The sequence below is a fragment of the Wickerhamomyces ciferrii genome, contig 00241 (assembly GCF_000313485.1).
Source record: "Wickerhamomyces ciferrii WGS project CAIF00000000 data, strain NRRL Y-1031 F-60-10, contig 00241, whole genome shotgun sequence".
NCBI classification, from domain to species: Eukaryota; Fungi; Ascomycota; class Saccharomycetes; order Phaffomycetales; family Wickerhamomycetaceae; genus Hansenula; species Hansenula ciferrii.
The window spans coordinates 1-26,622 of NW_011887499.1; the positions used below are offsets into that span (position 1 = coordinate 1).

The 26,622-nt window shown below is 31.5% G+C and overlaps 9 protein-coding genes across 9 annotated transcripts; 5 read left to right on the forward strand and 4 right to left on the reverse strand.

The window, feature by feature from the left end:
* Nucleotides 1–787: 787 nt before the first annotated feature.
* Nucleotides 788–2,938, forward strand: BN7_5925 (Nuclear polyadenylated RNA-binding protein 3; the record flags this gene model as incomplete). The annotated part of the gene is made up of 1 exon (XM_011273491.1): nucleotides 788–2,938. One exon carries the CDS (start codon nucleotides 788–790, stop codon nucleotides 2,936–2,938), a length of 2,151 nt encoding a protein of 716 aa, XP_011271793.1.
* A 288-nt stretch (nucleotides 2,939–3,226) lies between these two features.
* On the reverse strand, nucleotides 3,227–5,260 carry BN7_5926 (uncharacterized protein; the record flags this gene model as incomplete). Its single annotated transcript, XM_011273492.1, has 1 exon — nucleotides 3,227–5,260. The coding sequence occupies one exon, from the start codon at nucleotides 5,258–5,260 to the stop codon at nucleotides 3,227–3,229; it is 2,034 nt and encodes a 677-aa protein (XP_011271794.1).
* A 302-nt stretch (nucleotides 5,261–5,562) lies between these two features.
* Nucleotides 5,563–6,795, forward strand: AAT2 (aspartate transaminase AAT2; the record flags this gene model as incomplete). Its single annotated transcript, XM_011273493.1, has 1 exon — nucleotides 5,563–6,795. The coding sequence occupies one exon, from the start codon at nucleotides 5,563–5,565 to the stop codon at nucleotides 6,793–6,795; it is 1,233 nt and encodes a 410-aa protein (XP_011271795.1).
* A 329-nt stretch (nucleotides 6,796–7,124) lies between these two features.
* On the forward strand, nucleotides 7,125–10,991 carry NET1 (Net1p; the record flags this gene model as incomplete). Its single annotated transcript, XM_011273494.1, has 1 exon — nucleotides 7,125–10,991. One exon carries the CDS (start codon nucleotides 7,125–7,127, stop codon nucleotides 10,989–10,991), a length of 3,867 nt encoding a protein of 1,288 aa, XP_011271796.1.
* Nucleotides 10,992–11,268: 277 nt separating this feature from the next.
* SMC3 (cohesin subunit SMC3) lies at nucleotides 11,269–14,892 on the reverse strand (the record flags this gene model as incomplete). The annotated part of the gene is made up of 1 exon (XM_011273495.1): nucleotides 11,269–14,892. The coding sequence occupies one exon, from the start codon at nucleotides 14,890–14,892 to the stop codon at nucleotides 11,269–11,271; it is 3,624 nt and encodes a 1,207-aa protein (XP_011271797.1).
* A 431-nt stretch (nucleotides 14,893–15,323) lies between these two features.
* On the forward strand, nucleotides 15,324–20,969 carry FAS2 (trifunctional fatty acid synthase subunit FAS2; the record flags this gene model as incomplete). The annotated part of the gene is made up of 1 exon (XM_011273496.1): nucleotides 15,324–20,969. One exon carries the CDS (start codon nucleotides 15,324–15,326, stop codon nucleotides 20,967–20,969), a length of 5,646 nt encoding a protein of 1,881 aa, XP_011271798.1.
* Nucleotides 20,970–21,144: 175 nt separating this feature from the next.
* On the reverse strand, nucleotides 21,145–22,314 carry BN7_5931 (Microtubule-associated protein; the record flags this gene model as incomplete). The annotated part of the gene is made up of 1 exon (XM_011273497.1): nucleotides 21,145–22,314. The coding sequence occupies one exon, from the start codon at nucleotides 22,312–22,314 to the stop codon at nucleotides 21,145–21,147; it is 1,170 nt and encodes a 389-aa protein (XP_011271799.1).
* Nucleotides 22,315–22,599: 285 nt separating this feature from the next.
* MDN14 (Midasin) lies at nucleotides 22,600–24,664 on the reverse strand (the record flags this gene model as incomplete). Its single annotated transcript, XM_011273498.1, has 2 exons — nucleotides 22,600–23,826; nucleotides 23,984–24,664. 2 exons carry the CDS (start codon nucleotides 24,662–24,664, stop codon nucleotides 22,600–22,602), a joined length of 1,908 nt encoding a protein of 635 aa, XP_011271800.1.
* Nucleotides 24,665–25,831: 1,167 nt separating this feature from the next.
* On the forward strand, nucleotides 25,832–26,557 carry BN7_5933 (mitochondrial 54S ribosomal protein mL38; the record flags this gene model as incomplete). Its single annotated transcript, XM_011273499.1, has 1 exon — nucleotides 25,832–26,557. One exon carries the CDS (start codon nucleotides 25,832–25,834, stop codon nucleotides 26,555–26,557), a length of 726 nt encoding a protein of 241 aa, XP_011271801.1.
* Between the last annotated feature and the right edge of the window lie 65 nt (nucleotides 26,558–26,622).

Genomic DNA, 26,622 nt, shown 5'->3' on the forward strand with positions numbered 1-26,622 from the left:
GAAAAGATTGAAAACTAACATTTTTTTTTACTTTTTCATTATTGACAATTCAACATCTCCATAATCAATCAACCAAATCAACTATAAACACAACAACTACAACACATAATGAGAGCTGCTGTCAGATCCAAGCTAACGAATAACTTATTCTATACTACATTTGCCGTTGCTTTTCTCACAGTTGCAGGTGGTTCAGTTGTTCCATGTCCAGCACATGGTATAAATAATGAAGATGAAAAATCTTATAGTCAAACAACTAAAAAGATTGAAACAAATTAATGACGTTACGATATAAACAAAATGGCATATAAATACAACACAAATACAAAACAAAAGGCATAGAGAGATGATTTAATTGATATCATCAAAGTTTTAATTCTACAATATTTTTTACATATTCAATTTAATTGGTTATTTGTTATTTTACATTGGGTATACTTTTCTGTTATTATATAAGCTTGTACATATATACAGAATTTTTGGTTTTACACGTATGAAAATTGAAATTTTTGAAAATAATTTGTAGCCAATTAAAAATTGTTAATAAAAATCTGAAAAATGAAATCGTGGATTATGTAATGATGAGGTAATTAAAAGTAGGGTAAATGCTTATATAATAAACACGTGAGCATATGTGTCCTTACCAATTCAGAAACTATTGAGGTTTTTTCCAATTTTATAATAATGCTTGTCCATTTAAATACTTTAAGCGCCCATTTATTCTCTTGTTTTAATCAACACTTTGTCACTTCAATTGAAAGAAACATCAATTATTCAATCATAAGAAATGTCTGACGATAACGTGTACGAGTTCAACGACAACGAGCAATCTGCTTTCGATATCCCAGATTCCACCGTGGATGAAGGATCTAATGAACATGAACAGGAACAAGAACCAAAACAGGAAGCACAAGAACAAGAACAGGAAACAGCGGTTCCAAACTCTGAAACTCAAACTCCAACAGAAGCCAAAGATAATGCTACCAAGGAAGAAACTCCTGAAGAAGAAAATGACGATGAAGAATATGATCCATCTGAAACTAAAACTATCGCTGAAGATTCTAAAGAAGTAGAAAAAGTTGAAGATGAAGATGATTTGTATGCTTCTGAAGATGAAGATAGACAAAATTCTAAACCTGACTCATCAACTACTTCAAATACTACTCCATCTCAAGAATCAAGTGTAACTGAATCAAGTACAAAATTACCAAAAGAAAAAAAGAAAGTTTCATTTTTAGAACCTGAAAAAGATTCAAAACAAGATGAAGATAATGAAGAAGATGAAGATAGTGATTATGATCCTACTGCTGACGTTTCAGAATCTTTAACCACTAGCTCTAACCCAACCATTTCAAACTCATCAGATTCTAATTCTAATTCTATCTCTACATCTATTAATCCTTTAACAAATGCTGATAATAATTTACAATCTTATGCATCCAAAATTATGAGTTCTAATTTATTATCTGATCCTGAATTTTTAAAATTATCTGATTCTGAAAAACAACAAAGAATTTTAGAAGAATTGAAAAGTCCAACTCCATCTAATAATACTTCTTTAGCTTCATCTTCATATAATCCTTTACAATCTTACAATAATAATAACACTACTGCTGATCATAGACCAAACTTAAGAATTCCAATGAATAATGATGAAATTGCTAAATATAATTTATTTGTTGATAATGAAGCTAAATATTCAACTTCAAGACATACTCCAGCTCCAAATTCAAGATTATTTGTTGGTAATTTACCATCAAATTCAATTTCAAAACAAGATTTATTTAGATTATTTTCAAGATATGGTACAATTTTACAAATTTCATTAAAAGGTTCTTATGGTTTCATTCAATTTACTGATGCTCAAGCTGTGGAAAAAGCTATTGAAGTTGAAAGTCAATTACCATTAAATGGTAAAGATTTAATGTTACAAATTGCTAAAAATTCTAAACCTGGTTCAAATGATTCAACATTTGATAGAAAAAGAGGTAGAGAAGAATTTAATGATTATAATAATGATCGTCCAAATTCAAGAAGAAAAAAAGATATTGAATGTAAAATTCTTGTTAAAAAAAATGCTGATCCAGGTTATACAAAAGAAGTTAATCGTCAGTTCCATTCTGCAAATATTAATTCTGAATATGAATTTTTAAAACCTCATATGGTTTTAAAAGAAAAAACCAATGAAGCTGCTTATGGTGGTTGTCTTGGTGTTGTTTTAATTAATAGAAATAGAACTTGTGATGTTCAAACTTATGAAAGAACTTCTGATGGTTCAATTAAATTTGATGAATATTTAGGTGTTACTTCAAATGAAGCAACTGAATTATTATTAAGAGCAAAACAAAATCAATATAATAATAATGGTAATAGTAATAATAATAGATCAGGATTTGGTGGATTATCACAAGGTGGGTTTCAACAAGCTCAACCACCATTACAACAACCACCACAACAACAAACTCCATTTTTTGGTCAACAACAATCAAATTTTTATCAACCACCACAACAACAACAAGCTGCACCACCAGCTATGGATCCTCAACAATTGTTACAATCATTAACAGCTTTAGGACCAAATGCTTTACAAAATTTAATGGCTATTGCTCAAGGTCAACAACCTCAACCTCAACAACCTCAACAACCTCCATTCCAAAATCCATATCAACAATTTTCTCAACCTCAACAACCTCCTGCAACTAATCCTTCAGTAAATTTAGCATCTTTATTAGGTCAAGTTTCTCAACAACAACCTAATCAATCACAATTCCCATATTCTAATTCAAATACTTATCAACAATCTCAAGTTCCTACTCAACAATTTCCTCAATCTCAATCTGTTCCAACTCAATCACCTCCTCAAAATCAAGCACAACCTGGTGCTGCTCCAACAATGAATATCCAAGAATTAATGGCAAATTTACAAAAATTTAAATGATTTAATGAAATATGATAACCCAAAGAAAATCCATTGTTTTTTTAACTCTTCATTTTCGTTTCCTATATGTGTGTTTATTAAATTTGTTTTTGTTTTCCTATAAGGTCATGTTAGTTCTAAACTCTTTTATTGTAACTTGATTTGTATCATTAATAAAATCTGTATATCTAAGTTTTTTCATATACATTCAACAAATAATATTTCATATTGTAAAAATTCGTAAAAAACATTGCATTATAAATATAAACCATCAGCTATACACATCATGATAACACCAGTCATAAAAAATTATGGTATATAAATTTTACTATAACCATCAACTTTCCTTCTACAACAAACACAAATACTAAAACCTCTAACACCTAAAGAGATTCGACAATTTTCACAAAGTGCAAAACATTTACATGGCCAAACTATAATTTCTCTATTATTTGTTTGACAAACAACACATGATAAATCTGTATCATCTTGTTGATGATCATGATGATTATGACCATGATTTGTAGTTCTATTTTGTAATAACACTTCTTTTAATAACATATCTTGATTTATTTTAGAATATAAAGATCTTGTAAGTCTTTTATCTTGTAATAAATGAGTTTTTAAATTATTTAAATAAGAAATTTGATCAATATTTGTTGGATTAATTAATTCAATTAAATCTTTTGGATTTATAAGTTCATCAATTGGTGTTGTTTTCATAAGAACCCTGTTGTTTATTATTGATGAAGTTCCAGTGGCATCTGATAATCTTGCTTGTGCAGCTGATGATATATAACCTGGGGAATCAAATTCTTGATCAATATCTTCATAATCAGAATCAAAATCTAATGGATCTAAATCTGATTCTGATTCATATATAAAATCTTCAGAATTATCTATATCTGATGATAACAGTTCATTTTCATTAATATTTTTGAAATTAATATTTGAATTTTTCAAATCATTTGAATTTGATCTTATTGATGGTTTGGCGGTAGGTATTACTGATCCAATTGAATTTTGATCATCATGATCATAATTTTCATCATTAATATTGGAATCATTATTTTGTCCACGTTTTTGTTGTTTCTTTGATTTAAATAATAACCAAAATAATTTCTTATAAAGAATAGCAATATTTAAAAATCTTTTAAAAATACTTGAATTTTGATATTGTTCATCATCAATTGTAGAATTTTCAGATTCTTTAAATAATAATTCTGGATTTGTTTGTAAATCATTCATATATCCACTTATTAAATGTGAGTTATTTGATTCAAGATATGTTTTTTTAGGTAAGATTAAATCTGATAATTCATTAACATATTCTTCATTTTCCACAGCTGTAAACATAATATAACCAAATCTCATTAATGCAGAATGGAAATCATCATTCATTTGTAAATTTATAGATTCTTTTAAGTTTTCAATCATAACAGTATATGTTAAAGTTGAAGCATCTTGATTAATTAAAACTGCAAGATAATACAAAATTAAACATAATGATATTATAGAAAACACTAAAAATTGTGGAATAGCTGAAATTATGGCCACTGTAGGGAAAAATAATACACCACCAGTATAAATATTATAACAATAAAAAATCAAGAACCCTAACCCCATTATTGTTGATGGAATTAATTGATAGTTTTTAGTATTTGTAATACCTAAAATATGAATAATTAATTGATGAATTATGGAGAAAAGACAAATATATAATAATTGACTTGATGGAACACTTAAGAATTGACATTCTTGAAATGCTAATGAATGTTCAAATAATGTTAAACCAGTATCATTTATAGCTGATTGATTTGAAGTTATCGAAACAAAAGTTTCTAAAAATTGTGAAATACATAATGAAATAAATATTCTCCAAAGGAAATTATCAACACTTGGAACTTCATTTTGAAACATATTAAACCCAGCAATTTGAACATGATTTTGTAAGTAGGGAGTTATTGAAACAAATTGTTTTAAAATATCATATAATGCCTTTATCAACACCGCGATTGACATGAATCTCAAGGTAATCTTGGGTACATTTGATAATCTATGAATATTACGTCTTGAAGAAGCGAAAACCACCGTTCTATTCAATATTATGGCCATGGTCATACAAGCACCAGCATATGGACTCACCAAATAACCGAAATTGATTGTAGCTGTTCTATCCGGTAAAGCAGCTTTTGATTGTTGTTGTATAGCATTACTAAACGAGCTTAGAATACGGGGCATGAACCAAATTTCAGATGACTTGTTGATGTACTCTGCACTGAACTGAGCCGCTGTGGAGCCCAAGGACCCCATGGAACCGTTTGTACTGTTTGTCCCATTCATCACCATCTCTTCAAATACCCATGCGACTCTAAAAAACCAGCTTCAAATCAAATTCAAAGCTAAATTTGTTTTCCTGTTTGATTTGAATTTTTGGCGTGTGCAATCTTTATGTAGAATTTAAGCGCTGAAGCCGTGAACTAATTCCGACTTTTTTTCTGTCTGGAGCCGGAATTCAACTGAGTCAGATTAATGAGAATAATTAAAACCAAGTATAAAAGAAGTGAATCATCTCTTACCCCCAGAATTTTATAATCTTATATTGAAATTACTATATCAATTACTATTCAATACTATAACAAACAATGTCTCATATCTTCTCAGGAATCCAACAATTACCACCAGATGCTCTTTTCGGGTTAAAAGCTCGTTATACTGCTGATACTCGTTCTGAAAAAGTTGATTTAGGTATTGGTGCTTATCGTGATGAAAATGGTAAACCATGGGTTTTACCTTCTGTTAAAGAAGCTGATAAATTAATTCATGAAGATCCAAATTTTAATCATGAATATTTACCAATTCAAGGTTTTGCAAGTTTTGTTGATGCTGCTGCTAAAGTTATCTTGGGTGATGAATCTCCAGCTATTAAACAAGAAAGATTAGTTTCAATTCAAACTTTATCAGGTACTGGTTCTTTACATATTGCTGCTAAATTCTTGGTTAAATTTTATAATCAATCTCAAACTGTTTATTTATCAAAACCAACTTGGGCTAATCATTATCAAGTTTTCGAATCTTTAGGTTTAAAAACTGCATCTTATTCATATTGGAATACAGAAACTAAATCTTTAGATATTGAAGGTTATTTAAATGATATTAATAATGCTCCAGAAGGTTCTATTTTCCTTTTACATTCATGTGCTCATAATCCAACTGGTTTAGATCCAACAAGAGATGAATGGATCAAGATTTTAGAAGCCTTAAAATCTAAAAATCATTTACCATTATTTGATTCAGCTTATCAAGGTTTTGCATCAGGTGATTTAGCTAATGATGCATGGGCTATTCAAAAAGGTGTTGAAATTTTAGAAACTCCAATCTTGATTTGTCAATCATTTGCTAAAAATGTTGGTATGTATGGTGAAAGAATTGGTGCATTCCATTTAGTTTTACCAACTTCAGATAATAAATCTGCTATTTTATCTCAATTACAAACTTTTATTAGATCAGAAATTTCAAATCCACCTGCTTATGGTGCCAAGATTGTTTCTAAAATTTTAACTACTCCATCTTTAAGAAAACAATGGGAACAAGATTTAATTACAATGAGTCAACGTATTACAAGTCAAAGAATTGCCTTAAGAGATGCTTTAGTTCAATTAGGTACTCCAGGTACTTGGGATCATATTGTTAATCAACAAGGTATGTTTTCATTTACTGGATTAACTAAAGAACAAGTTGCAAGATTAGAATCTAAACATGCAGTATATTTAGTTAGTTCAGGTAGAGCTTCAGTTGCAGGTTTAAACAATCATAATGTTCAATACGTTGCCAAAGCCATTGATGAAGTTGTCCGTAACACTGATACTAAATTATAATCTTGATGCTTTTTATTACCTATTTTTAGTTTACCTTTTCAAAATATAATTTAATGATTTTAATTTATGTCCCATTATAATAATTATGTAGACATCTCCAAAAAGAGGAAACTGCCTAATTGGGATAATAGATTCTTTTTTCCTTATTTAAAATTTAAAGTCGCGTTTTCCGCGTTTTAAAGAAAAGAAAAAAAATTATACCCGTGAAACAAAAGGTATAACCTCATGTCAAGATATTGAATTGATATTGAATTGATCAACTTTGGGTTAAATTTCCATTAAATTTCCGTGGTTTCAATCTATTTACTTCAATTGAAAATCAAATCTAAATGTTGAAACTTCAGGTGATACTTGTACCTCCAAGTGCCGTTAGAAGGGAACAAAGATTGTTTCAACAGGCACCATCAGGTCATCCAAATCAATCATTAAATTCATCACCAAACTTTTTAAATAGAGGAATTGGAACTAGTACACCAAACACTAATAATAATCATAATAATTCACAAATTTATCAAAATTCAAGTTTTAATTCTCAAGTTCCAATACCATTTGAAAGACCTTCTTTAAGGAAATTTTTACATATAACTTCAAGAGATAAATCATTATTAGAAGTTGCTCATGAAATTAGTATAAGATTTGAAAAATTATATCCAGATGAACCACCATTAGAAATTCTAAAACTTCAAGATTCTCAAGAATGTGATTTAGATCCTGATTATGTTTCAGGTGATGTTTTCGATTATGATAAAGCTGTTCGTGTATTATTAAATAATGAATTAGCTCCAGAATTTTCACCACAAAATCATATTGGTGATGTTTCAAATATCACTACAGTTACACAAGATGGTTATCGTAATAAACGTTCTGCATCACCTATTTTTTCAAGTCAATTATTACCAAAGAAAAGACGTCAAGATGGTCGTGATTCCGTATGGAGAGGTCAAGGTGAATCTAATGAATTAAGAAGAAGATCTACACCATTATCAAATCAAATATTCCCAGATCATCAACAAGAACAACCAGAAAATGAACAAGAACAAGATGAACGTGAAGAAAACTTGTCATCAAGAGATGTTAATAATTCAATTAGAAATATTTCAATCAATGCAGAAGATTCTGCTGAAACTTCATTACCTCCACCAGAAGATGATGATACTAGATATTTGGATCCAAAGAAATCTAAAGCTCCAGTGGCAACTTCACCATTACCACCATCATCTAAAAGAATAACTTCAGGAATGCTTGTTGCTCCAGAACCACAATTGAAAGATGTTGAAGATGAAGTTTTAGAAGAGAAACAAATTAATGATGATATTACACAACGTATCATCCCAGTTAAGAAATCATTAGAAGATAAAACTAATGAAAATATATCTGCTGTGCAAAATGGTCAAAATGATGAAGAAAGTGATGAAGAATCTGAAAATGAAAATATCGCAAATGAAGATATCTTACCTCCACCTTCACAAATTAAGAAACATACACAAATTTTAGAAAAACCAAATGTTGGTAATACTTCATTATCAAATACTGTTACTTTAGAAAAACCAAAAGAAGTTTTAAAACCAGTTCCTGCACCAAAGAAATCTGATAAATCAATACTTAATGCTTCACCAGAAAAAATTGATAATGTTTCACCACAACCTATTGATTCATCTGAACCAAATACTAAAGAAGCTTCACCAGATATTCAATTATCACAAAATACATCAGCATCAAACATTCTTGCAAACATTTCTAAAAGAGGGGATATTACAAATAAAGATAGTTTTTCAGATTCTGATGAAGATCAAATTGAATCAATTGATGAACCAGAATTTACTAAAGATGAAATTATTAAAATTTTCAAAAGTGGTAGATTACCAGCTTCAGTTACCAAAAAATTTGCTAAACATAATTCACAAAAACCTGTCCCAGCAAGACAAGTTAGAGCTGCTGCTTTAAAAGCTGCTGAAAAGATGTCAATTCCTCCTAAAGTTGGCTCAAAATTTACTGAAAAGCATGTCCCTGCTAAAGATGAAAGTGAAGATGAAGAATCAACTGAAGAAAGTGAAGAAGAAGAAGAAGATGATGATGATAATGAGAATTCAGAAGAAGAAGGTACTGAAGATGAGGAAGAGTCAGCAAAACCATCAGATTCTTCAGATGAAAATGTTGATTATTTCGAAAAGAAGAAACAAGAAGCTAAAGCTAAAGCTGAAAAAGAAGCTACATCTACATCTGCTACTCCAGCTAATGTATCTACTACAACTAAAAGTGCTGATAATACTGATTCAAAAATTCAACCAAAACCATCACAAGAAACTAAAGCAAAAGAAACTTCTGCTCCAACTAAACCAGTTGAAACTAAAAAATCAGAATCAGTTAATGGTACCAAGAAAGAAGGATCTAAACCAGCAGAAGCTGACAAGACCAAAGATGATGACGATGAAGATGATGATATTGAAATGGTTGATGCTTCAGAAGTTCCTTTGAAAGATACTCCTGTTAAAGAAGCTCCTGTTAAACCAGCTCCAGCTAAGGAAACTCCTATTGAAGAAGGTTGGGTTAAGACATCACCAGCTAAAGCAGCAGCAATTAAAGAAACAACTGCCGATTCTGATTCTAAGTTAGGATCATTGAGTCAATCATTGAAAGAAATTGATGCTCAATCAACACAGTTGAAGGATCTTCCTCAACTCCCAGCTGAAGTTAAAGTTCCAGAATCACAATTGCCAGCTCGTGCACATAAACAACCAGCCCCACCAGTTACAATTTATTACGCAAGACCAGGTAAACCTAGAGTAGATATTGATACCTTACCTCAAGAATATCCAACTGAAGAAGTTCCAGGATTGGATAAAATTATAGATAAGCTAAAAGATCCAAGAACTCCTGATAATGAATTTAATGAATGTTTGAAAGAAAGAAGAAGGTTACTATATAATGCTAGAAGACGTTTCTTAAGAAAGCAGAAGAATGAAGAAGCAAAAGGTTTAACAGCTGATACAACTGCAAACACAAGTATATCATCTCAACCGGCTTCATCTCAAATTCCTCCATCTTCTCAAACACCACCAGCATCTCAACCAAAACCATCACAACCAGCCAGTAAATCAAAGGCTTCATCAACTTCACAAGTACCAACACCTTCACAATCAACCAAGAAGCCACAAGCACCAGCAGCTTCACAAACTCCAAAATCTTCACAAGCACCAGTTTCACAAACTCCAAAATCATCACAAGCGCCAGCTTCTACTCCATCTAAGAAACAAGCATCAAAAGAAACACCTTCAGATGTTTCATCTAATAAGAGAAACGCAAACTCAAATATCAGTTTATCACAAGATTCTATTGATTTCGATACATCTAGATTTCAAGATGATGAAGCTTCAGAAAGAACCAGAAAGGAATATGAAAAAGCTAAAGAAGAAATTGCACAACAAAGAAGAGAAGCTCAAGAGAATGCTAGAAAAGCAGATCAAGAAGCTAGATCTAAAAGAGCTAAATACTATTCTGCTAAGGAAACACCAAAATCCCAAGAGGTGATCAATGATAGCTCTGATTCAGGCTCTGATAGTGGATCAGGCTCTGACTCTGACTCTGATTCAGGATCTGATGATGATGAAGATGAAAATGATAAAACTAAAAAGATTCCAAGAATTGTTAATACACCAAAAGGTCCAATCCAATCCACTAATTTGAGAAAATCAATTGCTGCTAATAAAAAGCTTCCTGATGTTCAAGAAACAGCTTCTGCTCCAGTTACCCCAATTTCCAAAAAAGTTGAAAAAACACCTTCAAAGCAACCACAAGGTAATGATGCTGACTCAAAGGCTAAACAACCTGTTAAAAAGCCAAACAGTCGTTATTCATTAAGTTCATTGTCAGATTTAGTTTCACGTGGTGTTCCAGATGTCATTGATTCATTAACTCCAAGAAGTTCCAGAACCAAAGAAACACCAAAGTCTAGTCAAAAGAAACAAGAAGTCAGTGACTCATCTGAATCAAGTGATGACGACGACGATGATGATGAGGACAACTCAGACACAGATGATAGTAGTGACAGTGATGAAAGCTCTAGTGATGAAGAGTTAAAAGGGAGTCAAAAATATCTTAATAAAAAGGCTGCAAAAAATTTGATTAATCAAAATAAACGTAAAACCAAAACCAATAAGGCTTTCAGAGGTTTAATGAAAGACGCTAAAAAGAAATGATTTAGGTTCATTGATTTGTTTTTGTTTTTGTTGTATATTAGTGAAGTTGAACTTATCTGTATAATTTAATTAGTTGAAAATATGATGTATAAATAGTTATAGAAGTAACAAAAGATGTGTACTTTTTATCTCGGTTTTCGACTCTTGATTGATTACAATTCTTACGGTATTCACATATTTCTATTGAAAACACTATTCATTACCTCTTAAAAGTATACATAAAAATCAAAGTATAAAAAATCATAAGCTTAAAAACATAGCACATACTAACTCAAAATCAAGCACGTTGTTGTTGACCTTCCACAAAACCCAAAGCATCACTTCTATTAATCTCACTAACAGTACTGATTTTATTATTAAACATAACACCAAAGAATTTACTAGCAACTTGTAACATTTCAGGTCTAAAAGTTGTACAAATAAATTGAGCATTTTGACTTAATTCATGAATCATATTAGCAACAGCTGTTCTATATTGAGTATCCAAATTTGCATCAATTTCATCGAAAAGATAAAATGGTGCTGGATCTGATTTTTGAATAGCTAAAATTAAAGCAATAGCACAAAGTGATTTTTGACCACCTGATAATTGTTCAATACGTTGTTGTTCGTCTTCTTTTGAATTAAATGACACTTGAATTGAAATACCACTGTAGTTATCTATTATTGAATCACCATTTTCTTCATCTTCATCAATTTCAACATCACCATCTTCATCAACAGCTTGTGAAGAAGGAGCATTCTTATCTCTTTGTTGCATAATTAATTTACCAATACCTCTTGGAACTAATTTTTCAAAAACTTCAGTAAATGATGCTGAAACTTGTTGGAAAGTTCTTTGAATTGCTTCATCTTTTCTTGTTTCCAAAACATTAATAAGATCATCAATTGATGATTCAGATTTTGTTAATTCTTTACGACGATCAACTAAACCATCTCGTTGTTTTGTGAAACTTAAATATTGTTCAAGTGCTTTTTTATTAACATGACTGAATTTTTCAAGATTTTTAGTAACTTTATTCAATTTTTGTAATAATTGTCCAGAACTCAAATTCTCAAACTCTTGGAAAGCTTCTTCTGGTAATGCACCTAGTTCTCTAATTTTACGTTGTGTTTCTTCTCTTCTACTTGAAAGTAATGATTTTTTGGATAAGTATTTTTCTGAACTTTTTTGGAAATTTTCAACATTTCTAATTAATTTACGTTGTTGATCATTGGCCTTGTCTAAAGCTTCTTCTTTCTTTTTCAAATGAGTTTCTGTATCTTTAATATGGCGTTCCACTTTCTTCAATTCCTCATAAACAGAAGCTTTATGCTCTTCAAGATTCTCAAGATCTTGTGATAGATTTTGAAGATCATTATCTAAACTTCCTTGGTTTGTTTTTTCTTGTTCTTTAACCAGTTCATTATAACGTGGGACTAATTCTTCTTCAAGTTCAACAATCAAATTATTCAATTCGGTATCATGTGTTAATAATTCATCAGCAACTTTATTATATCTAATTTCCAGTTCAGAAATTTGTTTAGAAAGATTTGAAATTTCAATTTTTTCTTGTGATGATAAACCTTCTTCAAAATTAGAATTCAATTCATTTTGAAGTTGTTCAATTTTGGTAGTTAAATTAGTTTTAGAGTTTTCCAATTGAACCAATTGATCTTTTAATAATTTAATTTCATCATTAGCTTTAAATTTTTCATTTAATAAATTTGATAATTTTGATTTTAAAGGTTGTTTTGAAGAATGAAGATTTTCAAGTTCATTAGAAACTTTCTTCATATTATCATTAATTTTCAAAATTAATTGATCTTTACGTGTTATTTCAGTTTTCACTTGGAAAAGTCCCTTTTCTTCATCTCTCAATTCTTTAAATTTATCTTGTTTAATCTTCATTGATTCTAATCTTGATTTTTTAAAATCATGATAACCACCAGTTAAAACACCCTTTTTATCAGCTTTATCACCATCTAAAGTAATAGCATTTAATTTATATTGTCTCGATAATTCATAACCTCTTTCTAAATTTATAGCAACAATACTTTTACCGAAAGTTTGTTTAACGGCATTTTCAATTTCAGGATCAAATCCAATTTTTTTAATTAATGGAACACAATCATTTGAATCTGGATATGTAACATCTTGAGGTCTAACTCTATTTAAGGGAACAAATGTTATACGACCAGCTCTTTCTCTAACTAATTCATCCATAAGAGTACTTGCTGTTTCATCATTATCAACAACAACATGGAACAATGAATTACCAGCAACAACTTCCACTGCAGTTCTATATTTATCATTAACTTCAATTAATTCACCTAATGGACCATAAACACCAGTAAGACCTAATCTTGAAGTAATACGTTTAACAGCTTCTAAACCTTGACTTTGTTGTCTATCCATAGTTTGACTAACTTGTCTTGTAGCTTTACGTAATTCATCTTCCAAAGATTCTAAAATAGCTTTAAAACGAGCTTCATCTTTCCATAAAGTTTTTCTAGAATCATTTTCCATACTTAATTGTCTTCTCAATTCCATTAATTGATTTTCAATTTTATTTGTTTCTTCTTGGGCTGAATCACCATTTATAGAATCTTGTAATTGTGTAATTGATGCTTCTAAATTTTGGATCTTGTTTGATAATTCTGTTAAACGTTGAGTACCACTATTAATTTGATTAATTGAACCTTGTTTTCTCCCAGATAAGTCTTGAATTTGATTATTTAACCAATGATTTCGTTCTTCAACAGAATTAAATTTTGAAAAACGATTTTGTTTAGAATATAATAAATTTTGTTTTGTTTTCAAATTAGATAATTGAGTATCTAGTTGAGCTTCTTGATTTTTTAACTTGGAAACATATGGTTGTTTTTCAGAAACTTTTGATTCATGAGATTTTATTTTTTCTTTTGCAATTTTAATTTGTTTTTCAATATTAGTTTGAGTTTTATTATATTTATTTAAATTATTTCTAATTTCCACTAAATTAGCATTAATATCATAAATTTTTTTGGAAACTTCTTCAAAATTTTCAGAATGTTCATTACGATCAATATTTAATAATTTTAAACTTTGTTTAGCAGAATCAATATCTGATTCAATTTCAGAAATTAAAGTTTCTCTTTTTTCAAGTTCTAAAACAAAATTTTGTGATTCATCAACCCCATTTTGGTATTCTGATTCAATTTGTTCAATTGAATTAGATATTTCATTCAATTCTCTATCATAAAGTACAAATTCATAAATTTTCTTATCTTTTTCTAAATTTTGAAAATTTTTCAATTCTTCCTTTTCAGAATCTAAATCAGATAATCTTTCTTCAATAAATTCAAGCATTTCATCAATTTTATCTCTTTGATTTTTAGTTTTAGACATTTCTTTAGTACTTTCTTTTAATTTGTTTTCAAAAACTTTAGCACCTGCAACTTCTTTTAATAAATTTAATCTTTCAACATCTTTTGCATTAGTTAAAGACGTTATACGACCTTGTGGGACAATATAATAAGGATTTGATTTGGAGAACCCAGCACTTTCCAACAATTGCATGATATCTTGTCTTGTTGAAGATTTATAATCTAAAGAATAATCATCTTTTTTCAACCCAATTGTTCTTCTAATAACAACTTCATCTTTCCCCGTAGGGAATCTTCCTTCAGAATTATCAAAAACAATTTCAACATAAGCAGAAAGCACTGTACCGGAACCTTCATGAATCAAACCTTGTCTTTCCTCTTTGGACATTCTAGTATATTGATCACTTAATACAAATCTAATAGCGGCAAAGAAATTTGATTTACCAGAACCATTACGACCAACAACAACATTATGACTTGGTGAGAGGTTATCAATGACTGTGGTGTTCTTGAACGTCTTGAAACCTTGGATCACGATCTTTTTGATATGCATTGTGTACCCTTTTTGATTGTAATAGACCTCTACTTCTCCAGAGTCCATACAACTCTAGAGTCTATACCACTATTATTAATTAAAAAAACGCGTAAAACGCGTCTCTCAATCAACTTGGTGACACGCTGATCAATGACATGAACCCGCGAACTTTGTAATCCTCGCGAATTCCCAACGTTTCCACGAATTTTCAATTTCCCATTAAAAATTCAAAATTCAAAATTCCCAAAATTCAAAATCCCAACAAGTGAATTTTTTAGTCAACAGAGTGTCCCGAACCACCCTTCATTTTTTATGGCGTATCAACAAACAAGAAACAAGCGCTGTGGTCAAAAAAAATATTTATATACTGATAATTCCAATATCTTTATACCTACTCAATTGAATTTGGTTATACACTATACTCAAATTACAGGATACATATCACACCAATGCGTCCTGAAATTGAACAAGAATTGGCTCACGTCTTATTGACTGAGTTATTGGCTTATCAATTTGCTAGTCCTGTCAGATGGATTGAAACTCAAGATGTCTTTTTAAAAGATTACAACACTGAAAGAGTTGTTGAAATTGGTCCTTCACCAACTTTAGCTGGTATGGCTACTAGAACAATTAAGGCTAAATATGAATCTTATGATGCTGCTTTATCTTTACAAAGACAAGTTTTATGTTATGCTAAAGATGCTAAAGAAATTTATTATACTCCAGATCCTGCTGATTTAGAAGCCGCTGCCGCTGCTGCTTCTGGTTCTGGTTCTGCTGCTACTGAATCTGCTTCAGCTCAATCATCTGCTCCAGCTGCCTCTGCTACTCCTGCCTCTGCTGCTGCTGCTCCTTCAGCTCCAGCTCCAGCTCCATCTGGTCCAGTTGCTGAAATCCCAGATGAACCAGTTAAAGCTTTATTATTGATTCATGTTCTTGTTGCTCAAAAATTGAAAAAATCTTTAGATCAAGTTCCTGTTTCAAAAGCTATTAAAGATTTAGTTAATGGTAAATCAACTGTTCAAAATGAAATCTTGGGTGATTTAGGTAAAGAATTTGGTTCAACTCCTGAAAAACCTGAAGAAACTCCAATTGAAGAATTAGCTGAAACTTTCCAAGAAACTTTCTCTGGTGCTTTAGGTAAACAATCTTCTTCTTTAATTGCTAGATTAATGTCATCTAAAATGCCTGGTGGGTTCTCTGTTGGTACTGCTAGAAAATATTTACAAACTCGTTGGGGTTTAGGTTCTGGTAGACAAGATTCTGTTTTATTATTATCTTTAACTTCAGAACCTCCAGCTCGTTTAGGTAATGAAAATGATGCTAAAGCTTACTTGGATGGTATTGCTCAAAAATACGCTGCTTCTGCAAACATTTCATTAGCTTCTGCTGCTTCTTCAGGTGGTTCTTCAGGTGGTGCTGGTGGTGCTACTATTGATGCCGCTGCTTTTGAAGAATTAACTAAAGATAATAAAATCTTGGCTCGTCAACAATTACAAGTTCTTGCTCGTTATTTAAAATTAGATTTAAATAAAGGTAATAAATTGGTTGATGAACAAAAAGATCAATTGAAAGATTTACAAGATCAATTAGATCATTTAACTAATGAATTAGGTGATTATTTCATTGAAGGTATTACTTCTTCATTCTCAAGAAAGAAGGCTAGAACTTATGATTCTTCATGGAATTGGTCAAGACAATCTTTATTAACTTTATATTTTGAAATTATTCATGGTACTTTAAAAAGAGTTGATAGAGAATTAGTTTCAGAAGCTATTAATATTATGAATCGTTCAAATGATACTTTAATCAAATTCATGGAATATCATATTAATCAAGCTGATGCTTCAAAAGGTGAAAACTATATCTTGGCTAAAGAACTAGGTAATCAATTGATTGAAAATTGTAAACAAGTTTTAGATTTAGATCCAGTTTATAAAGATATTTCTTATCCATTAGGTCCAAAAACTAATGTTGATCATAAAGGTAACATTAAATATTCAGAAGAACCAAGAGAAAATGTTCGTAAATTCCAACAATATGTTCATGAAATGTCTCAAGGTTCAGAAGTTACTAGACAACCTCAACAAACTATTGAACAAGATTTAACTAAAGTTTATAATGCTATTTCAAAACAAGCTGAATTATCTTCAGGTACTAAAGTTGAATTTGAAAAATTATATGGTGATTTAATTAAATTTTTACAAACTTCAAATGAAATTGAAATTAAACAAAACACAACAGTTGCAGGTTTCAATGATGATAATTTAGATTCTGATTCAACTAAAGAAGTTGCTTCATTACCAACTACTTCTTCAATTAAAAACCCAGTTTCAAAAGTTATCCCACCTGAAACTATTCCATTCTTACATTTAAAGAAAAGATTACCTGATGATTCATGGGCTTATGATCGTCAATTAACTTCAGTTTTCTTGGATGGTTTAGAACAAGCTGCTGTTAATGGTGTTACTTTTAAAGGTAAACATGTTTTAATTACAGGTGCCGGTGCTGGTTCAATCGGTGCTGAAGTTTTAAAAGGTTTAATTCAAGGTGGTGCCAATGTTATTTTAACAACTTCAAGATTTAGTAAAAAAGTTACTGAATATTATCAACAAATTTATGCCAAATATGGTGCAAGAGGTTCTTCATTAGTTGTTGTTCCATTCAACCAAGGTTCAAAACAAGATGTTGAAGCTTTAGTTGATTACATTTATGATGATGTTAAAAAAGGTGGTTTAGGTTGGGATTTAGATGCTATTGTTCCATTTGCTGCTATTCCAGAAAATGGTAATGAAATTAATAACATTGATTCTAAATCTGAATTTGCTCATCGTATTATGTTGACTAATTTATTAAGAATTTTAGGTTCTGTTAAAAACCATAAATCTGATAGAGGTATTGAAACTAGACCTGCTCAAGTTATTTTACCAATGTCTCCAAATCATGGTACTTTTGGTGCTGATGGTTTATACTCTGAATCTAAATTATCATTAGAAACTTTATTCAACAGATGGTATTCTGAAAGTTGGGCTAATCAATTAACCATTTGTGGTGCTGTTATTGGTTGGACTAGAGGTACTGGTTTAATGAGTGCTAACAACATTATTTCTGAAGGTATTGAAAAGTTAGGTGTTAGAACCTTCTCTCAATCAGAAATGGGTTTCAACTTGTTAGGTTTATTAACTCCAGAAATTACTGATTTATGTCAAAAAGGTCCTGTTTTAGCTGATTTGAATGGTGGTTTACAATTCATCAGTTCATTAAAAGAACGTACCAATAAATTAAGATCAGAAATTATGGAAACTTCTGATATTAGAAGAGCTGTTTCAATTGAAACTGCATTAGAACATAAAATTGTTAATGGTTCAAATGCTGATGCTCCATTCGCTAAAACTGAAATTAATCCAAGAGCTAATATGAAATTTGATTTCCCAACTTTAAAATCTTATGATGAAATTAAAAAAGCTGCTCCTCAATTAGAAGGTTTATTAAACTTGGAAAAAGTTATTGTTGTTACAGGTTTCTCTGAAGTCTCTCCATGGGGTTCTGCTAGAACCAGATGGGAAATGGAAGCTTATGGTGAATTTTCTTTAGAAGGTTGTATTGAAATTGCTTGGATTATGGGTTTAATTAAATACCATAATGGTAACTTGAAAGGTAGACCATACAGTGGTTGGGTTGATGCTAAAACTAATGAACCAGTTGATGACAAAGATGTTAAACCTAAATATGAAGAACATATCTTAGATCACTGTGGTATTAGATTAATTGAACCTGAATTATTCAATGGTTATAATCCAAACAAGAAAGAATTAGTTCAAGAAGTTGTTATTGAAGAAGATTTAGCTGAATTTGAAGCTTCAAAAGAAACTGCTGAACATTTCAAACATCAACATGGTGATAAAGTTAGTATTCAAGAAAATCCAGAATCTGGTGAATATACTGTTCAAATTTTGAAAGGTGCTTCATTATTAATTCCAAAAGCTTTGAAATTTGATCGTTTAGTTGCTGGTCAAATTCCAACTGGTTGGGATGCTAGACGTTATGGTATTTCAGAAGATACTATTCAACAAGTTGATCCAATTACTTTATACGTTTTGGTTGCCACTGTTGAAGCTTTCATTTCTGCTGGTATCAGTGATCCATATGAATTATACAAATACATTCATGTTTCTGAATTAGGTAACTGTTCAGGTTCTGGTATGGGTGGTGTTTCTGCCTTACGTGGTATGTTCAAAGATCGTTATAAAGATGAACCAGTTCAAAATGATGTCTTACAAGAATCATTTATCAACACTATGTCCGCTTGGGTTAACATGTTGTTAATTTCCTCATCAGGTCCTATTAAGACTCCAGTCGGTGCTTGTGCTACTGCTGTTGAATCTTTAGATATTGGTGTTGAAACCATCATTTCAGGTAAAGCTAAGGTTTGTATTGTTGGTGGTTATGATGATTTCCAAGAAGAAGGTTCATATGAATTCGCTAACATGAACGCTACTTCAAATACATTAGATGAATTTGAACATGGTCGTACTCCAAGTGAAATGTCAAGACCAGCCACTACTACCAGAAATGGTTTCATGGAAGCTCAAGGTTCAGGTATTCAAGTTATTATGAATGCTGATTTAGCTATTAAGATGGGTGTTCCAATTTATGGTGTCTTAGGTTTAACTGCTACTGCTTCAGATAGTATCGGTAGATCAGTTCCAGCTCCAGGTAAAGGTATTTTGACCACTGCTAGAGAACATCATGGTGATTTGAAACACAAATCTACATTAATGGATATTTCTTACAGAAAACGTCAAGTTGAAAGAAGAATCAGAGAAGTTAAACAATGGGTTGATTCTGAATACGAATTCTTGGGTGAAGATGCTAAACAATACCCAGAAGAAGAACAATCAACTTACATTACTGAAAGAGTTGCTGAAATTCAAAGTGAAGCTCAAAGTCAAATCAATCAAGCTAAAGATTACTATGGTAACTTCTTTTATCAAAATAATCCAAGAATTGCTCCAATCCGTGGTGCTTTGGCTACTTTTGGTTTAACCATTGATGATATTGATGTCTGTTCAATGCATGGTACTTCTACTAAAGCTAATGATAAGAATGAATCTAATACATTAGATTTAATGTTTAGACATTTGGGTAGAAGTGAAGGTAACCCAGCTTTAACTGTTGTCCAAAAATACTTAACTGGTCATCCAAAAGGTGCTGCTGGTGCTTGGATGTTCAATGGTGCTTTACAAATCTTAAACTCTGGTATTGTTCCAGGTAACCGTAATGCTGATAACATTGATGCTGTCTTAGAACAATTTGATTACTTATTGTTCCCATCTAGATCAATCAAAACTGATGGTGTTAAAGCTGTCTCTATTACATCTTTCGGTTTCGGTCAAAAAGGTGCACAAGCTATTGCTATTAACAGTGACTACTTATTTGGTGTTTTATCAAGAGAACAATATGAAACTTATGCTGCCAAATTCGCTGAAAGACACAACAAAGCTTACTCTCATCATCATGAAGCTTTCATCAACAACTCATTATTCAGAGTTAAAGATAAAGCACCATATTCAGATGAATTACAAAACCCAGTTTACTTAGATCCATTAGCTAGAGTTGGTGCTGCTAAATCAGGTAAATTAGAATTTGCTCAAAAAGGTGTTCAAGGTAAAGGTGGTTACATCACTGCTTCATCAAAAGATACCTCAAAAATCTTGAGTGATTTAGCTTCTAATGCTGCTGGTAAAAAGAATGTTGGTGTTGATGTTGAATTAATTTCTTCAATTAACATTGAAAATGAAACCTTCATTGAACGTAACTTCACTGAAGCTGAAATCAAATACTGTCAAAGTGCACCATCTCCACAATCATCATTTGCTGGTACTTGGTCAGCTAAAGAAGCTGTTTTCAAAGCTTTAGGTGTTGAATCTAAAGGCGCTGGTGCTCAATTGAAAGATATTGAAATTTTACGTGATTCAAATGGTGCTCCAAAAGTCCAATTCCATGGTGATGCTTTAAAAGTTGCCAAAGGTGAAGTTAAAGTTAGTATCAGTCATGATGACTTCCAAAGTGTTGCTGTTGCAATCTTGAACTAGATTGATTCTAGTTGGATTTTTTAGATCCATTTCTCTTAGTTAATTTATACTTAATATTATAATTTGTTTATCGTTTAATCATTCAGTGTAGTTTATACAAACTTGAGTATTATAATACAAACATACATTAAAAGGTCTTTAAAACATACTATATCAGCTAGATACAAGTAAAGACTTATTGGGCAAACAGATTAGCTTCTAACTGTTGAGCGTGTTGAGCAAACTGTTGTTGATAATTAATATTAGCATCTGCTGAGCTCACAGCTTGTTGAGGTTGTTGTGTGGCTTGTGACTGTTGTTGGAGTTGATGAATTTGTTGTTCATTTAGTTGTGGTTGTTGATTTGATGTAACATTGGATTGATTATTCTTAGTCGAACTTCTCTTTCTTGATCTGCAATTCAAACAAACCTTATGATTCTCATCCTTTGAAGTTAAAGCATTGGCACAACGGTTACAACAACCACGCTCTTCAAGAGTTTTTCTTCTCAATTTATCATTAGTTCTGCATCTTGTACAAACTTTAAATTCAGTTGAATCATTTATACCTGAACAATGAACACATTTACCATTTTCATATCTACTGGCTTTTCTAGTTCTCAAATTCAGACGACATGGAGGACATAGAACATATTCTGACTGATCTGGGGGGATTTCAATACCACATCTTTTACAAGCACCATCTTTTTGTTTTATTCTTTGTTGCCATCTTCTTGATCTTTGTCTTTGTAAATCACGACAGTGTGGACATAATTTATATGATTTCCCATCTAGCTCAACAGCAAATTCTTTTTTACATCTTGTACATTGGTTTGATCCGTTTGATGTTGGTGTGAATTGCTGTTGTTCTGGTTGTTGTTCACGGTGAACTCTTGGACCAACAATATCTTGAACAATACCCACAGCAACATTAAGCTCTGGGTCAACAGCAAATGGTCTTTGTGTTGATTTTCTAGGAAGAACTTTGTTATCCTTAGTCTTCAGCCCTTCATTCAGTTGTTGTTGAATCACTTGAAACTGTTGTTGTTGATGTTGTTGTTGTTGTTGTTGTTCATCAGTTACATCAACATTATGACTATGAACTTGAGGATCAATATGGATGGCGGTAACATCTTGATGAGCTTGTTGTTGTTGAGCTAATCTTTGAAGCGCACGGCGTTGTTCTTCGGTAACCAACTCATTATGAATATTTTCTTGAGTTGATACATCTTGATCTTGTTGGTGTGATGATTCTTGTTTTGATTCTGTGTTTTGCTTATTTTCTTCATTCGGAGTATTATTATTATTTTGAGAAGTCTCTTGTTCTTTTATAGCAGCAGTGATTACAGCAGCAGATTGGGAATCCATCTTGTAACTCTTAACAACTTCTTTTATACGCCTAATTGTTTACCTATCAAACGTATGTAAGCTAACGGTTTTTCTATAATCAAGCGAACTTAACCAGGTTATGAATTATGGTGGGTTTCAAATTTTCACAAATTTCTCGCGAATTTCTCTCCCCCAATAATCTACAAATTTTCGTCATGGGCAACACCAGTATAGCTGATAATTTCTACAAATTCATACTAAATAAAATTGGGATATCTATAGTAAAGCTCTATAAAGCTGAAACTTTGTTGGTTCAATAACCATTCATATAATTTTATTTTTGATCTTGCTAGCCACTGCTTTAGCATTGTGCGGTAACCTTAGCACTTGAGATTTTATCTTCTTTGGAATGCCTTTGACAATATCTTCTTCTATGGTACCTTCATTGTTATATCTACCTGGTCTACTTGGTGGTGCATTTTTTGAAATCCTTTGATCAAAAATCTCAGACTCATCTCCTGAACTTCCATCATCAGAAACGCCATCTTCATGGGATGTACTTGAACTAACAACTTTGACGTTCTTTTCATTTTGTTCTAAATATTCTTTGAACGATCTAAAAGGCTTGTGGTGTGAAAGTCTGTTTCCAGTGAATGTATATGGACTATGCTGCTCTTGTTTGGTGTTGAAATTTTTAAGTGTATTTATTGGGGTATCAGTTAAACCTTTCAAAAATTTGGAATCTATACTCTTTTGTCTTTGTTTAATCAGTGCTTCAGATTTTTCTCTTAATTCAACATCTGCAAATTTGGCAACATCTTCTTCAACTTCCGGATTTTCCTTTTCTAAATACGTAATATCAACATTATCTGTAGATATATTATCCCCTTCGCTGTTGGAGTTTGCTTCAAAGTCATTTGATGTGGGATCTTGCTCATTGCTTTCATATGACTTTTTGTCATTGACGTGATTTGATTGATGATCTTGATTTTGGTAATCTTGATATAAGCCTGATGTATCAGGATATTCATAACCTTCCTCTTCAAATTTGTTTTCTTCCTCCTCGAATTCTTCACTATCATAAGCGCCTTCTTCTTCTTCTTCTTCTTCTTCTTCTTCAAACTCATCATCATTTTCACTAAGATCATCATTTTCTTCTTCTTCGTCATCATCATTATCATCATCATTGTCGTTGTAGTAATTACCGTCACCTTCTCCATAATCACCGTATTCTTCTTCTTCTATTGGTTGAGTCTCATGTTGATTATATCTCTCCTTTTCCTCCCCGGATTGCGATTCATATTCACTTTTTCCATCATTATAATTCGACTCTATATCATAATCAGCGTATAACGAACCATGATTTGGACGTATTTTCTCAAAATTTGAAGGTCCTTTTTCAATATCCAGAGATTTCTCACTTAAATCTTCATCAGCTTTAGAGCCCAGATAATCCTCGGTATTATATTTATTATTTTGTTGTAACTTTTCTTCTTCTGGTTCACGTTGTTTGTAATCTTCTGATGGATAATTAACTTCACTATAAATATTCTCTTCTCCATAATTCGAGGTACGTTGGATGTAATTTGAGTCTTGAAGTCCTGGTGAGTTGCGGTAAATCAATTCATAATAATCACCTGGGCCATAATCTTTGTATTGTTCATTAATGTTTATTTGTGGTAATGGGCCGATCTCGAGGTTCTTTGACTTGGGCCATGAAGGTAGCAGAATTAGAATCAGCAGTTCTTGGTTCAAAAGGATTTCCAGGGGTTAAGTGCCAGTCCTTGTCTTCCTTGTCGTCCTTTTCTTCCTTTTCATCTTCTTCAATAGGATAATATTTTTTGTCTTCGTCATCTTGGTCCCCATCTTTCACATTTTCGTCATCATCATCATCATCACCTTCTTCGTCGTCGTAGTCATCATAATAATAATCATCATCTTCTTCGTCGTCATATGTTTCTTCATCGTCTTCTTCTTCTTCTTCATCATCATAATATTCTTCATCCTCTTCTGTTTCGTTTTCTTCACTTTCATCGTCGTAAGATGGAATATCATCAATGGCTGGTTTCTTTGGTTTATTATAGTCAGCATTGGATCTAGCATCATGAGTTGATTCACCACTTGAAATTTCATTATCCGAATCAGCACTTAATCTTTCTAAACAAGTACCCCAAAAATGATCTCTTGCACTAAAGAAATTACCATATGGACAAATATCAACTAAACAACCAACTAAAGAAGGACTATTCTCACAAACACACCGGAAATCAGCATGGGCTCTTTCACACCACCGTGCTATAACTTGAACACAGGAAAGAAAACAAGCTGGAGGAGTTGCACCAACAAACAACAAGATTGCAAAAATTGGTAAAATTGATTTGATTAACATCTCTGAAGTTTTGAATATTATGCTTCTTGTTTGGATTTAATGATATGAATGTTGAGTTGAGTTGCAATCTTATAAATAAAATTTTCATCTGTTCTTTTGCTTCAAATGCCCATTTTACAACTATATTATTACTTTCCATGGTTTTTGTGTACATTATTATTTTTGTCTATGACACAAAAGCGTCAATACAGCGGCTAATCAAGGAGCTGGTCAATAGCAATAAACATTCTGTCTCAACATCAGTACGTCTCCTCTTTGAACTGCTTGATTGAGCTACTATTTGAATGAAACATTAAGTCTGCAATATTCTAATCGATTTATGCGTTGGTAATCCTAATCATATATATAGCTCCATGATATAATCGACAATTTAGTACCCAGTGCCCACGCTATTAGATTTTCGCGGTCAAAAATAAAAAAGCGCTTGAAACTTAAAACACTCGTACAAACAACAAAATTTTAGTTTGAATCTTATAAAAGAACATTGAATGAGCTCTTTAATTTATTTAGGTGATTACCAGAGCTTTGTAATATCTTTCCTCTTTCTCATTAGCTCTGTTTGGACTTGCACAGGGTCAAAAAAGAGTCAAAAACCCGGATATGAGTAAAAAAAAATTAAGTGCTCCACGGCAGGTTCGAACTGTCGACCTTCAGATTATGAGACTGACGCTCTACCGACTGAGCTAGTGGAGCCACTTTTTGAAGTTGAAAAATTGCTTGTAGTTTATAATATCATTCATGGTAGGCGCACTATATAAGTATTGCTGCTCCTACCAGTTCCTGCTGATTCATAAACACACTTGACGTTAATCGATATAGATTTAGAATCAAATAGAGCTGATGTTCGTTAATGAATCAGTAAGAGCTTGATTATAAGAGATCCTAATTAATAGTACAAATAAATAGATTATGTGATCAAGAAGACGTCTAATATTTGATTCAAAGCTCCCATTTTGGTCCGTGATATCTCAATATAATTTTAAACTTGATTCTTGACATTGAATAAGAATTCTTATGAGCTAGTTTGGATTGATGGCGGCTAATTATTAGGAAAAAAAAAAAAACAGGACATATATATAAACCAAAGATTTTAGGAATCCATATCTTTCAACTCATTTCTCAGATGATTCCATGATTGATTGGTAAAGACTACACTCTTTGTTCAATATGACTGTGATTTCATGCTTGTTCGTACTCATCATACAAATTATCATTGTGATCAATTGTGCCGGTCCAGAAATTCCATTAAACTTATATCGTATTGAACCAGATTTTAAATTTAGATCCATTGGAATCAAAAAGGAGTTGGAACATAGTAAAGTGCTTTATGATTATTTATATCATTGGAAACCGCCAGGTGAATTAAATATTGAGTTTAATGAACAACATTCAGAAGTTGTTACTTATGGAAATTATATATCACCCTTAGACACTTTAGAGCCACCAACAGAAATTGAATATTTATCATTCTTCCCATTATCCAAGAATTTTGTCAATGAACTATATACATTGGTTTTAGATGGTATTGATAAAGAAGGTTATGAAACAAGTCATGCAATTTGGGTAAACATTCCATTTGATAAAGATGATTTTGAATCAGTTCAATTGGAAAGTGGTAAAAGTACATTCAGATTTAAAGTTAATTTAAAACATGCAGGTGACTTATTAAGATTTGTTGGTCCAAGACCATTAAAAGATACAGGTGTTCATCAATATGTTTTCATCTTATTTAGACAACCTCATGGTTGGTTTCCAAAACACAAATTAAGACAAAGAGAAAATTGGGGTACAGATCATAAAGATCATTATGGTGTATCTTCGTGGGCAAATTATTACGATCTTCAACCTTTAGGTGTTAATTTTTTTACATCTTCAAATGAAGGTTTGTTTTAATGAAATTTCCAAAAATTATGTTTTACATCAATACCAGCCTTCTCTTATCCCAAAAAATAAAACGT